The sequence below is a fragment of the Cnephaeus nilssonii genome, assembly GCF_951640355.1.
Source record: "Cnephaeus nilssonii genome assembly, chromosome: 9".
Classification (NCBI taxonomy): Eukaryota; Metazoa; Chordata; class Mammalia; order Chiroptera; family Vespertilionidae; genus Cnephaeus; species Cnephaeus nilssonii.
The window spans coordinates 29,385,840-29,399,939 of record NC_137080.1 but is presented as its reverse complement, the minus strand read 5'-3'; the positions used below and the strand labels follow the sequence as shown (position 1 = coordinate 29,399,939).

Genomic DNA, 14,100 nt, shown 5'->3' with positions numbered 1-14,100 from the left:
GGGAAGCTCCCGACTTGCTGCACTCAGGCCTTCCGAGTGCTTGGCACCTTGTACCGCATGCTGGGCTCCTCCTATGCCACGATCTGCTTGCAGGCATAAGCCATTGCTCATTCACCACTCTCTTCCTGGTCCCCAGTAGAGTCTTACCCACGGCAGACCTTCATTATTATGTTGGCACAAATGCATTAAATTATTTGTTACTTCATTGAAAGTCCTCGATAATAGAAATAACATTAAGTAATTTTCAGATTTCTTATATTTAATGCCAAGCTATACTTAACAGATTGCAGATCAGTTTTTCTGCCTCTTCTATGTTTAAGGGCCCTTGCAGAGAGACTAATGGGAGTCCAGGAGCCCTGGAGGCCTTCAGGGAAAAGTCTCCAGTGTTGGGCCCAAGACTACTGAGCCAGAATCAGGCGCCTCCGGGAGCCTCAGGAACACCCACATGTCTGAGGTGAAACCTACACACAGAGCAGTGTGAAGGCCACTTGTTATCTGTTTTGTTTTTTTTTGTTTTGTTTTGTTTTCTGACACTGATGTTTCAAATAGTAAAGTTCTGACATACTGTCTTAAAAAGAGATACAAGCATCTCAGGCTTTAAAGGCACATGACGTGGCTTTACAAACAGAACCAATTAATAGATGAAATAATGCTCTTGGATAAGTTGCATAAATGATGTTCTTGTGAAAGGAAAGGGAGAGCTGCACCCCAAAACTAAGGGTGAATTAAGAACCTGGGATGGTGGATTTGCAAGGTAGTGAGCTCAAACAGGAAGTGGGATCAGAAGAGGAGCAGACGTAAAAGTGAATCTTGCGGTGTACACTTTTAGAATTAAATGGTACCTTTACGGAGAAATAAATGGTTACCTTTGTTCATTAAAGTATTTCCTATTCAACTTAATACTTTGCGATGTGAGTTTTGAGTGACATTCATTTTATTTTCCGGAGGGGCTCTGGTGGGTGCACCATCCGCACAGGGGAGGGAGGCCATGTGTCTTACAGGGGGTGTGACGACATGCCCAGCAGTTCATGTCCTTATGTACAGACTAGCCAAGCAAGATGCTATCTTGGGACCTTATTTGACCAAAAGGCACTGACTGTACTAATTCTGAGTAAAGAATAAGAAAACAAAAACAACTCTCAAATATCCATGGACCTATGAGATCTGCCATTGTCTTTTTAGAACATCAAGGCCTGCTGGTTTAATTAACATAAAACTGTCAGCAACTTCTTATTAGGTTGATAAGGGACACGCTTCCTTTGAAGTCTGGCCAGTCCACTGATGGACACCCCGCACGGACCAAGTGAGCACCGGAGATGGCACTGTTACATAATAAAGAGTGGAATTCTTCAATGCACAAAGGATGTACGAGGCACGGACCACAGATGGACTTGAAATGTAACAGTTTGGTGAAACAGGACAGTTGGAATAAAAAAATAAAAATAAAAGAAATCACTACTTGTAGTAATACTTTCAACTAAAGCCCCTTAAAATCTATTTAGGTCTGTTTCTCTTTAGGTTTCAGGAATAGTATCCTGAAAAATATTAGTTAATTTCTCATAACCACTATTCATAAGCTTAACCAGAGTCCTTCAAAAAAACAAGACTAAGTATAAGTCCCATAGTATACTTAATATTGAATAAAGCAAAATAATAAACTTCTAACAGATTATTACTAGAGGCTTCTAAGATTTTTAAAGGCTAATTTACATGCAAATAACAGGGGTGATAGACTTGTAAAGTAGATGATTTTTAAGTCACAATGTCTGCAGGTTGCTCTTTTGTTCTCTTTGTCTTTGAAGGACTTGGATCAAGAACAGAAGAAAAGTTTGCTTCCAGCAGATTCTAAGAGTTCCCAAAATGCCTACAGAACCTAAACTAGGTTTGACAAATTTTTGCCATCCACCAACTCAGAGGCAGACATTACAGAAGGAAACAGTCCGTTTCCTGAGGATTCATTTTTATGCTGCATGGAATCTAGAACTTCCAACAAAGCCTTACTTTATAGGAGTTTCAGTTCATGTTTGCGTAAGTATGAGGCTTGGAGGTGCCTGCACGCAATAGCAGTGGTATGCAGAGGTGATCAATCAGTGACTAGGGACCTGTGAATGTTCTGGGGGTCCTTGATAGACATGCATTTTGCAGTTATGCAACCTACCATAGCATAGTCACTCTAGAAAGCAAGGTCTTAAAGAAGCCTTTAGGGACTGGCATAATTGCCTCTGGTATATTCTGAAATTTCCAATTGCACAGACAAATCACTGAGCAGAAGCTAGGCCATTACAGCAACCCAAATCCTCAGCATCTCTGGGGACAATTCCTGAGTCTCTCTTAGAAATGTCTAGAACCTGGACTAGAACCTACAGTGTTGGGTGTGTGGATGCACCAGCCACACCCCCACTTCTATGCTGAGCTGCTCACAGGGGCCATGTCTAACCAGCAGAGAAAGATGTTCTGAATGCTGGCATTTTTTTTTTTTCCAAAGAAGACACTGAGAAAAAGCTCCTGAGGAAAAGATAATATTCCCAGACATCCCTAATCATTAAAGAGGCCATCCATCTGATTCTTACCGGTAATTAGCCCTCTTTAATAAAAAATTAAAATGATGTGCTTATAAAATGGATGCATCTACTTGAGGAAACTATCCTATTTCTTTTCACTAGTTATCATTTCTCTCCTCTGTGTGTATGGAAATTTTCCTCTCTACTGGTCTTAACATCACTATTCGGAGCCTACGACCCGATTCTCGACATTGAGCTGTGGTGAAGGAAAAGAATAGGGGTTTCTCTTGATTTTACCTTTCTTCTCTTCTGCCTTTTCCTCCAGAGCTGGTGCTTTTTCAGCTAGACAGCCATTACCTTCTTCAGATTTTACTATATTTTCCTCTCGGGTAGATTCCTCTCCGATGGGTATCATGTGCCCGTTTGAATTTTCAAAGTTAACTGTTACATCTCCATCTAAAATAGGGAAAGAAACACCTAGATGTCTAATTGGATGGCTTTCTTAAAACCCAACTTTATAGTTACTAGGACTGTAGGGCTCAGGTTTCAGGCCCTGGGAACCAAATACATCCTGTACTATTTCACTGTGTTTTACTAAATAATTCATTCCAATGAAAGAACTAGAAAATCCTTCATCTTGGGAGGGAGCAGCTATGGAGGGGGCATCCAGATGCCATTCAGATAGTCGGATGGATCAGCCTAATGATAAAATACCCTCGGGCAGCGGAGTCCCTCTCTTCTTGTGCTTAAGTTTTGTTGAAGTCAATACTAGGAGTCTCTTTGTCATTCAGAAACTGAACCTAAAAGGAATAACCTGAAAAATGGAACAGACATTTTAACAAGCACCAAAAACACAGGGTGAATGAAAATACACAAGTAACACGAAATGTACTTACGCATACGAACAATTAGTGGGAGGATATGACATTTTCCAAGCACCACCATCTGCAGAATATTACCTCTATGATATTTAACTTAATGCAGCAGTACAGCTGCTCCTCTACATTCAAGGAATGATGGCAGCAAGGCTAATTATATTTTCAGTATCTTATTTATGAAAATATTAAATTGAACTCATGTACTTTGTTATATATAACCGATCAAAGAGTCTTTAAGTTGGCCTAATAATAATGTGAAAATATTAGGGGTAAAAAAATGCAGAAAAAGTAGTTACAGAAGAATTTTTTAAAATCATAACTGAAAATAATATTTCTAATATGTTAGCTAAATCATAAATAACCAATTGCAACCCTGAATGTTCACAATTACTAGGAGTTTCTGAAGTGAAAAGAGATTTTGCAGAAACTCTTCATTCAGCCGCCAAAATGCTTGAAAAGATTAACCTTAAAAGATATGAGGCTTTGCTACCATTGCAAAAAATAAAAAAAATAAAAAATTAATGAATTAAAGTTTTTACTGAGAAAACCTGAATGCATAATTACTGCTAATGTATACAATTCTGATTAATCTTATTTTGCCAACCATTATAAAACAGACCATCTTCCAAATTTTCATTAAATACGAGTGAATGGCTTTGGCTTCACAATAAAATCAGCTGGCCTTATTGACAAAAACAAGCATGGCATTTTAATAAGTAAAATATACATATCATAAAGTTATATCACGTTCAAAATGCCAAAGTTTCTGCTTAGTCATGTGACTTCCAAACACCTCTAATCTGACTCATGTATAAAAATAAAATAGACAATAATTGAAGGCAATGCCATTGCTAGTACATCTTAACTATTTCAATAAAATTAAGGCAATACATTTTTAAAGAGTATGTGTCAACACAAAAAGAAACCAAAATATTCTTATTTATTATTACAAGAGCAAATTGGATTATCATATGACGGAAATCGTTGACAATATGAAAGGATACTTACTTTGAGATATGAAATAAAGCTACTCTTATAAAAGAAAAACCGTAGAAAAAGAAAGCATATCTGTAATAAATGTGGAAGTTAAGAATAAAACAAGGAAGAACTGAAGTTAATTGGTGTGTGAGAAAGTTTTCTAGCTTTGTATATTATTTTGGAATTAAAACAAGTTAAGTCCTTAATATAGATTATGTATGTAAGTAAAATAAAAGCTTAGCAAGAGAAGGCAAAAGAAGATGCTGAGCTAGAATGCAAGTTATATAAGAGGCCCACACCAAGTATTATAGGTGCATTTATATGCAAAGAAAAGGGGAAACTCAGAAAAGAGTTGAGATTAGAGTAAACCAAGAGCTAAAGCACACAGAGAAATAAGAGGTTAAGCAAGGAGCATGAGAGGGTAGGAGGGCTTTCCCCTCTTTCCGGTAAACACGTGTATGTGAGATATAGTTAATACAGGAACAGAGACCAGGAGAAAATCAGGTATGAACAAAAGGTGAGTGACTCTTTAGAAGGCTAGAAAGTACACCAAGAGAGAAAAGGGAAGGAAGCTGGCAAGCAGGCAAAAACATCTACATGCCCTCATGTTAAAGCTAATGGAAAGGACGGAAGGGAAGACCAGAAGTTGAGGACTGAACTTGGACTAGAGTAGTTCAACTTCTCAAGAGAGACGACCAGTTGCTGAACTTTCAGATTAAAGTTAGATCTTGGTGTAAAAAAGGTAATTTAAAAGGAATAATAATAATAGCTGGGAGGGAGGGTATGGAGTGGGGTGGGACAAGGTCCAACGCAGGGTAGCTGGAGAGGTTTAAACAGTCTATCTGGCTCCCTGACGGAAGGGCATAATTGACAAGCACTGTCAAGAGCTAAGGCAAGGTCAAGAAGATCAAGGCAAAGAATGAATCCTCATGGCAGAGGAGAGGGGACTGTCACCAAGCACAGCAGCTTCCAGTCTCTGGCTAGAGCTGAAAACAGACTGAAATTCTCAAGATAACTGTTTATGGAAAAATGACAGAAAACTATTCTCTCCAGCTCTTGGCAGAAAAGGGGGAAAGACTCTATCTCCAATAGGCATCACCGGGAATGTCCAAGTATTAGGTAATTTCTATAGTTGTCTACAGGGACTCTGCAAAAGGTGAAAGTAAAATTCAGTAATTGATGACTTCCTAAACATTAAAACCTATTACATTATGTTTAGGTTAAAAATTGTTTTCTTCTTTTGTGTCTTAGAACTTCTAATGTTCAGTCTGCAAAAGGTAAATAAAAAGGTCAAGGAGGTCAGACTTTTGGGGAAATAAGTCTATAAAATTGTAATCCATCACGCAAATGATATAATAGGTTAGGAAGAATAAAAACAAAGCAATACTAAGCATTTCTTTAGATTGACAATTGCCACTTGTTTTTAGAAAAAGTATACTCTTTCCTAGCTACAATTTTTTAATTAGATAAAAAATGGGACTTTAATCTCTATCTTTAATATTCATTAACAGTTTTAATCATAAATTTTCCTTTCTTTCCCCTTTTTAAAAATATTGAAGTAGAAGTGACCAGGCAGCATTCAGCTGTCACTGGATTTGTAACTCCTCTCCTGCCTCCAGAGAGATTAGAGAGGAGACAAATTTTTATACTGTGAGCCAACCTTCAAGGAAAAAAAAAATTAAGGATGTGTATTTTTTATTTTTAAAAGTCCCTGGCAGGAAACAAGTAGCTTCAAAGTAATAGAAAATTAGGGAAAACAAAATTCATTCATAAAATGGAGTGGAGAAATATATAACAGGCCAGAAATCAAAGTAAAATACCTAAAATTGTGAGGGCTCAAAAAAAGAAAAAAAGAAAAAAAAAAAGGTAGTATTCACTCTAGACTTCCCTGTTTTCTTTGAAGCAAGAATAAAATAGTAAAACATTTCCTAGCTCCACTTGGATTATTCAGACGTTGGAAAAAGCGTGTCATTTGGATTTATAAGTAGTAAAGGCCAAAAGATGTTAATTTCTATGCAAGGAACATAGATCAGAAAAAGAGATGTGCTATTATCTCAAATCCAATTTAATAGCTTATTATTTGTTCCTATAAAAGTATAATAATAATAATTTACCCCAGTAAATGTTGCGGGGGTGGAGGGGGAAAGGAAGGCAGGAGGTAAATCAACAATATTGCAACAAAAATTTTCTTCAGTTTCAATAGTAGTGGGAGCAATGAAAATTATTCAGTATTATTTACTTGGAGAAATAACCGATCTTCTTTTGAGGGTCTATCTCAGTTTCCATCTAATTCTTATCTTTTTAAGAGAATAGAGAAAAAAAGGGGAAGCAGATAGAGGTAGAAAAAAATACTTGGAAGTAATTGTTAGTGAAAAGGTGAGAGACAGATCCAAAGAAATGAGAACACTGGGAAAATTACTTGAGAGAATGATAAAGCAAATTAACTTTTAATTTGCCCATTCATGCCTTATTGATTGTAAATTTGAGTGCATTATAAAGGACAAGAGAGGTCCTTTACTTTTACTGATAGACTTAAGAAACCAAAGTCAGGAGCCAAGCTACAACTCAGCACTTGACCAAACAACTGAGTTAATTTGGATAGAAAGACTGAAGCTCAACAATAGAGATAAGAAGCAGTCCCGTAAGTATTTGCATCTTATCTGTATCTCCAGCTACAGGGCGCCTTTGTAGAGCTTTAGGTTTAGAGTGACATACGGTGAAGGATTCACCAAAAAAGGTCGTTGAATTTCTTTTCTATAAGACCTGAGGTTCACTGCAGCTCACAAAGGCATTCTGAATTAAAGCAAGATTCTCGTAGGGCAGCACTCACTGCTTTATCTCCCAAAGGCCATGATCATCTTAAGTTTCAAAGGAAATTGAAAGAAGGACCAAAGAATGAAGGATCAAATTATTTTAAATGTATGATTAAGTTCCTCACCTTGATCAGGCAATTCCTTAAGAACTCCCCTTCTTATCAGCTCCTCTCTACTTTGTCTGGTGGATATCTTCCTTTCTAATACTTTTAAAAAGAATAAGCACATGTAAGAATCAAGTCATTGCTCAAAATAATTATGAAAAACATTCCAAGTACGTTCATTCTGTTCACTTGAGGACTCAAACTCCAGTTTTTCTAGTTGTCTAGCACAACATGCGACTGGAGTCAACATAATTAGGCCAAGGGCAACGACCAGAGCCCCCGGTCTGAAACCCAGTCGCTGGGTCTGGTCTTCCAAATGATGGTGATGGGCCAAGAATCCAGACAAATTATTTCATATCAACTACTTCGCACTTTCAAGTATTTCTTTAGTAATGATGCATTCTAAAACATAGGTTTTTATGAACATAAAGTGTATGTAGAGAATATGTATATTTACAGTAAAAACAACAACAAATAAGCAAACTTTCAGTAAACATTCGGGTAACCCAGAGAGAAGAGATGACTTTTTCAGTGTTTTCTCTCTCACACATCATATTACAAAAGTCCAACACATCAAATTTCGTTAACTCTTTTCCTTGCCATACTAAAAAATTATGTAGTGTTCTTAAAAATCCCCTGACCTATCCCATCTTAGGAAGATGAAGTCGAGTCATGCAAAGGGGTGGGACTCTCAACACTGTTTATTCTTTCTTCTGGAAGAATCTAAATTCCAGTTACAACTTCAGAATGGAGCTTCGGAGCTCAGCGTGCCACTTCAGAATTCACCTCCCATGTGTATAATATTAGTTCCTGGACCCTACATGTCTATGTAACCGCGAACTCCATTCCCCACTTTCAGGGCCCTACAAAGTGTATAAAATTAATGCACGGCATGTCATCTACTAATCCTTGGAGCCAACATTCCCCAAAGTGTACCCCCACAGAACGCTTCCCTCGGGGTGCCCTGCTCAAAAAGGCACCCTGATGCAGCAAAAAGGGCCAGAGATGGGGCTTAGGGCTCTTTGGGGAAGGACAGGTACACTGGGTAGCCGCAACAGGACTGGATGCTGACCCTCTCTACAATTCCGACTCTAGACCTTCTAATCTGAAAATCCTAGAGACACCCTGGACAACACAATTACCCCAAGCCATGACCTGACACACACAAACAGAGCCAATGATAACACGAAGAACATGTTTTTTCTTGGGGGCGGAGAGGGAGAGGGATCCAGGTGGCCTGAACCAAGGACACTTGGGAGGGAAGGGAAGGAAAAGGGAGGGGTGTTCTGGGTCTGAGAACTTTGTATTAAGCACCAGAAAGTCCTCAATAAGTGTTTAGTAACGCCATGAGCCCCGAAATAGCAACACTTAGTCTCTCTTGAAGAAATTGAACATTTTTTTCCCCTTTCTGACAACTAGGATTGGTGTATTTCTTTTTTAACCTGGTTGCCAGAAAGGCCAGGGTAAAAGTTAATATTTAACACAGATTTCATATGACAATTCATGGAGGAAATCTGTTTCCCCCTCCTCAGTGACCTGACTTCATTTATATTCTATTGACTGCCTATGTGCTCTTTGTTCTAGGTTTGGTCAAACTTTTCTTGGATAGAATCAGAATGTAAAACAACAAGAAAATGAATGAATAAGTGAATAAAGAAATAGTGAAAAAAAAAAAAAGATAACATCTTACAGGTTCAAATGGAGACACACACAGAAGCGTCCCCTGTTCCTTTAGGTTACCCATCCACCCCACCTCCACCCACCCTTTCAGAAGGAAGTAACAACAGCTCACTTAGATGCTGTGATCTCAGTGGACAAAGTTATCTGGGAGTGGGGGGCCAGCAGGACCTGTTCTTTCATGGGAGTTCTTTTAGGTAAAAAGAGAGCTGTTATTTAAACTACAGCTTCGATTTGCTCAGGCTTTGGTCAAAGAGGAGGGAACCCCTGTCAGCACAGGAAGTCAAACAGAAACACCCACAAAGACACTGTGGGATGCTGCTGAGATTGTGCAGGTGGTGGGAGGGCCCTGACCAGGGCAGTCTCCCCTGGGCCCCACAGACCCATCCAAGCTTGGTTGGGGCTCTGAGGGGAGGCTGGCCTCTTACAGGCCTCATCCCCTACTGCTGGGGTGGGGGACAGAGGCCGTGCTGCTGAGTCTGAGGATGCAGGTGGCACCTTGGGCCTGGGATGAGGCCACATCCTGGGAGCCAACTGCACTGCCGATGCAGAATGCAGTCATTGTGGCGTCTGCCCCTTGCTCTTCGGAAACGACTTTCAATTGTTTGCTGCTTCTGTAAAGTGGCCGAAACCACAAAATGGTTGTCAGGAGTCCTAGATTCTAGCACCAGAACTTCCACAATAGTTGTGTGACAGCGGGCAGTCTCTGCAAGTTCCAGGGCTCCTGATCCGTTATCTGGAAACCGAAGGATGAGATTCGATGATCCCTAAAGGACGCTCGCCCAGCTCAAATGCTGTGGGACCCTGTATCATTAATCAAGGCCCTTCTGTAATCTCTGCGTTAAGCACCTTTCAAATCTTCATCCTTGCTATGAAAAACCATCTGAGAGCCCAGAATTCCATCATGGATTCCAGAGCATGCTTTAATTTTAACTTTAAATTTTCTGTTGCTTTAATTCCAACGTAATCTCAGCTAAAAATCCCTCCTCTTTCTCCCTTGTAAATCCTGGAGCTTTGAAGTAGCAGCCTGGCTTCCTGCCAAGACTCAAAACCCACAGCTTTGTTCCTTGGCTCTACCTCCTACCAACAGGGCCCTGATAGGAAAATGCCTCTGGCTATTTGTTTGGTCTTTGGCTGGGCACATTTTTAACACATAAAGCAGATAACTGTGTTTGGGGCCAATGAGAACAAACTGCAGGCGACTGAGCGTGGAAGGTATGTTGTTAGGGCACTAAGTTCCAACCACGGCTCTCCCAGAACAAGTATTTCACTCTTCATCTTTTAAAATATGTGCCTCCTGTTTATATAGTGTCTGTATGTTTGCAGAGCACATTCACTGAACACTTTCATAGGCTCGGAAAGGATTTGCATCGGAATGAATCTGAGAGTTCATTCTAGTCCAACAGCCACAAAAAGCAAGAGTCATTTCAGGAACTTTCCTGAGACGTGCTCACCTGCTTGCACACACGTAGAGGCAGGGTGGGCACTATGGCAGAGCCCCCTCTACTTATCCATCTCCTTCATTTTTAGGAAGATATTCATCATAAGGAGTCAAAATCACCTTAACCAAGCTCATGCTCCCTACAGCTCTAGACTAGACGAAGACATTTGTGCAAGGGAAAACAGTCGGCGTTAGCTCCGTGTTCACCGAGAGCAAAGTGGGCTGCTGAAACCTTCTAGACTCTGATCCCAAGCATCTGCTCTTTGACTCCGAAGCTCATGCTAATCTTTGCAAGAAGAGCGATAATGTCGGGAGCCCCGCACACAGTTGTAGCATAACCACTGCTGGATGCCAGAGAAGAGACTTCGCAGGACACATCCCTGGGTGAGGGAGCGAGGTCTGTCCATGAAAAGTATTCCCACCAGTTGTGTTAATGCCTCATGGTTACTCACCTTTACCCCAATTTAAAAAGCATGAGTGATTTTTACACCAGATTAAGCAAAACTAGAGTTTCTGTTTCACACTCTGCACTGGGTGAGTTAAAGTTCTGACAGTCCGATCCTGATGATAATAGCACACACTCCTTTAAGGTGTGATGGGTGTGTGGTCCCCGTTTTCCTGACTTCATGCTTAGGCTCTGGTTTCTCGCGTATTTGAAAAGGATCAACCTTTCAAAAACTCCCACTGGCTGCCTATCTCACATTCAATAATATCTCAACTCCTTGGCATGGTCTCCAGATGAGCCATAGGTTAGTCCTCCCTCATCTGTCTCCCTCCTTACCACTTCATCCTGGCTCTCTCTGCTCCAGCCCCTCCGACCCCCAGCTGGGCCCCTGCACGGTGGCCCCTGTCCTTATCTGGAATGCAATTTCCCCAGAACCCACATGGCTTACTCTATCACTTTCTTCATGGTTCCCTTATTAGAAATCCATTTTCTATACACCCAGTGTGGAATAACTTGTTCCCCTTCCGGTCTTTATCCATCTTTCTATCCTGCAAAATATGTCATCACCTCCTGACACAGAACCTAGTAGTGTAGTCTTGACGAGAATCAAAACCCTGTTTTGCTTATTGCTGTATCCCCAACAGTGCCCTGCAGGTGGTTGGCACTCAGAAGATATGTGTGTTTGTTGAATCCTAGCTAATAAAGACAGAATATGCAAATTGGCCGTAACTCTGCGACAAAGATGGTGGCACCCACAGCCAATAAGGAGGGAATATGCAAATTGACGCAACAAGGTGAGAGGTGGAAGGCGGCTCTGGCTGGAGCGAAGGCGGCTCTGGCTGGAGCGAAGGCGGTGCCGGCAGCCAGGGGAAGGAAGGCCTATTCCTGCACGAATCTTCGTGCGTCAGGCCTCTAGAAGATGAATAAAAGAAAATAGGCTGATAATGATAATGGTCTTGTTTTCTGCCCCTTCCCTACCTCCAATCTAGGAGAAAGCAAGTGAGGCCTGTGGCAAAACTCGAAGAACAAGAGTCTTCTGTCTTCTCCTTCCTCTACTCTTTGGCTGGGCCAGCCGAGGGGGAAATCCTCAGCTCTCCGTCCTATGGCTCATCTGAAAAAGGCCCCTGTATGCTCTGGAAAAGGGCAGTCATCATGTGTACAGGACACCAGCCAACCAGCAGGGTGTAACACACGCTTGGGCTCATCATAAATTACAAGTGATTTATGATGTCCTCTGGGCGTGGAGCCTGCATTCAGGAGGGGAAGCCGGGGCATATGGCACCAGCTCCTCTCTGCGGACGCATGGCCAGGACTTTCTACTCCTTTGGAAGCATCTGTGTGAGTAAATATTGCAGTCCACAAGCCACTGGTGTTTTCTTTTGGCCAGAAAAGAGTCCTAATGTTGAATTCTAACACCGTTTAATGACGGAACAAAATGGGAAGGTAAATAGAAAATGATTCAATGAGCGTGCCATGTTATCTGCTCGGTCCCAGGACTGAATGGCCTCCCTGTGGTGCTGGGAAGGAACAGAGGAGTGCTTGTCTCGCGCTGAAAGGGTTCTATAAGCCCGGCTTGGCTTTACCTCTCCTCGACAGCAGTGACAGAAAACAGGGTGTCAAGAAATGGCCTCCTTTCTCAAAGACCCTTCCTTCACTAAGGCGCAGCTAAGTCGTTTAAAGAAACAAACACTGAAATGCCACCCAACAGGACATTTACAAGAATCTTCCAAAACATCTCGAGAATGTAAGGCAGAGAAATAAAGCCAACATCGCCACCTAAGAACACTCAGGGGTCTGTCTGGCCAGTTTCTTGTTTATCCACACCACTCCCCGCCTCCCAGACCTATAGACTACGCTCCAGCCAAACTCCTCAGGGCAGCAGCCACGCATTACCACTGGCCCCAAGGAACTTGCCTTCCCCTCACTTGGTCTCTCATCTGTCTTCTTCACAAATCCGATGTTAAAGTCAAACTTCACTTCTTGCATTTCCTAAACATTGCCAGCACTCCTTGGCTCCGTGCCTTCTTTTCTCATTTCTTCCTCCTAGAATTAGACACTCTATCTACCTCTAGTAAAATCTTCCCTAGAAAGTTAGGTCCTCTTCAAATAGCGCCCCCAGGTGTTGGATCTCACTATCTGTACCGGCAAGAATGAAGAACTCGCTATACCCCTAAAGCAATTTTAAGTAACTTCTATGCCTCAGTTTCCTCATCTACAAAATGGAACAATGGCTGCTACCTTTCTGGTGCTTTTGGAGATTAAATGAGTTAAAACAAGGGAAGTGCTTAGACTAGCACCTAGAATCTGGAAAGCATTCACTACTGTTAGCTATTGCTATTATTTCTGTTATAGCACATGTACATTTTTCATTGCTACATACATACTAGTACATAATTGCATAGTCACATGACTGTAGTCTAATACCTATGAGGGATATCTTGTTTATTATTCCATCCTCATAATACCAATACTGCAGAGTAGATATTGTGCACTGACGTGTACTTGGGAGTCGGCACTGGGAGGGAAGGCATGTCTTGTGTTCTTTTTTTATTTCTTTTAGAAACAGCCCATCCGAGTTTTAGCCTTTGAGGAACCACCTTCCCGCTCTCTTGGTCCATGTCATTTGTGTGAGGCAAACCCCGTCCCTGGGCTCTAGGGCTCCCCTGCTTATCCAATCAGAGCCCAGTTATTTCCGTGGCCTTGGTGCTTGGTTCAGAGAGGGGCATGTCCCAAGCTGCACTACGGAGACCCAGGCCCGAGAATTTTGCTGAACAATCGGAGAGGAAGGCTTTCTCTTACCGCGGCAGCGGTTAAAACTAGCTGAACATAAGCTTAGCGTTGCTAGTGGTCCCTGTGCACCCACAAAAGGAGAGCCCGACGTAAAGGACAAGACAAATGCAGAGGAACACAGACTCGAAAGAAAGACACAGTTTCTCAGTCACAGCTTCCCAGCACCTGGATCCAAGCACGCGTGAAGATTGTTTGTCTCTCGCGTTTCAGTCACATGAACCAATAAATTCCCTGTTTAAGCCTGTGATCACTCATCGGAAGTGAAGAGCTATGACTAATCAAAATAGGTATTAAGTAGATGCTTTTTAAAAACTGAATATTTTCCCAGTAGAGGCTGAAGTTTCTCTAGGTATTCAAGGCAGAAATATGAAAGAAGAACTACACAGGCCCTCTCTTTCCTCTTCAAGAGTTTGAAACTTGACCAGGCCTTAAGCAACAGGAAGATGGAGAGATCTATGTCCCCCTCTTTTGAA

General features: G+C 41.4%; 1 protein-coding gene across 7 annotated transcripts in view; it reads right to left on the bottom strand.

The window, feature by feature from the left end:
* PHACTR2 (phosphatase and actin regulator 2) overlaps window positions 1-14,100 on the bottom strand; it is a 220,779-nt gene that overhangs the window by 44,057 nt on the left and 162,622 nt on the right. For all 7 annotated transcript variants that reach the window (XM_079780933.1, XM_079780934.1, XM_079780937.1 and 4 more), the window contains exons 3-4: window positions 7,296-7,376; window positions 2,799-2,957 (exon numbers count right to left, since the gene is read on the bottom strand). In XM_079780933.1, the coding sequence (XP_079637059.1) occupies window positions 2,799-2,957; window positions 7,296-7,376 (240 nt within the window). The remainder of the gene's footprint in view (window positions 1-2,798; window positions 2,958-7,295; window positions 7,377-14,100) is intronic.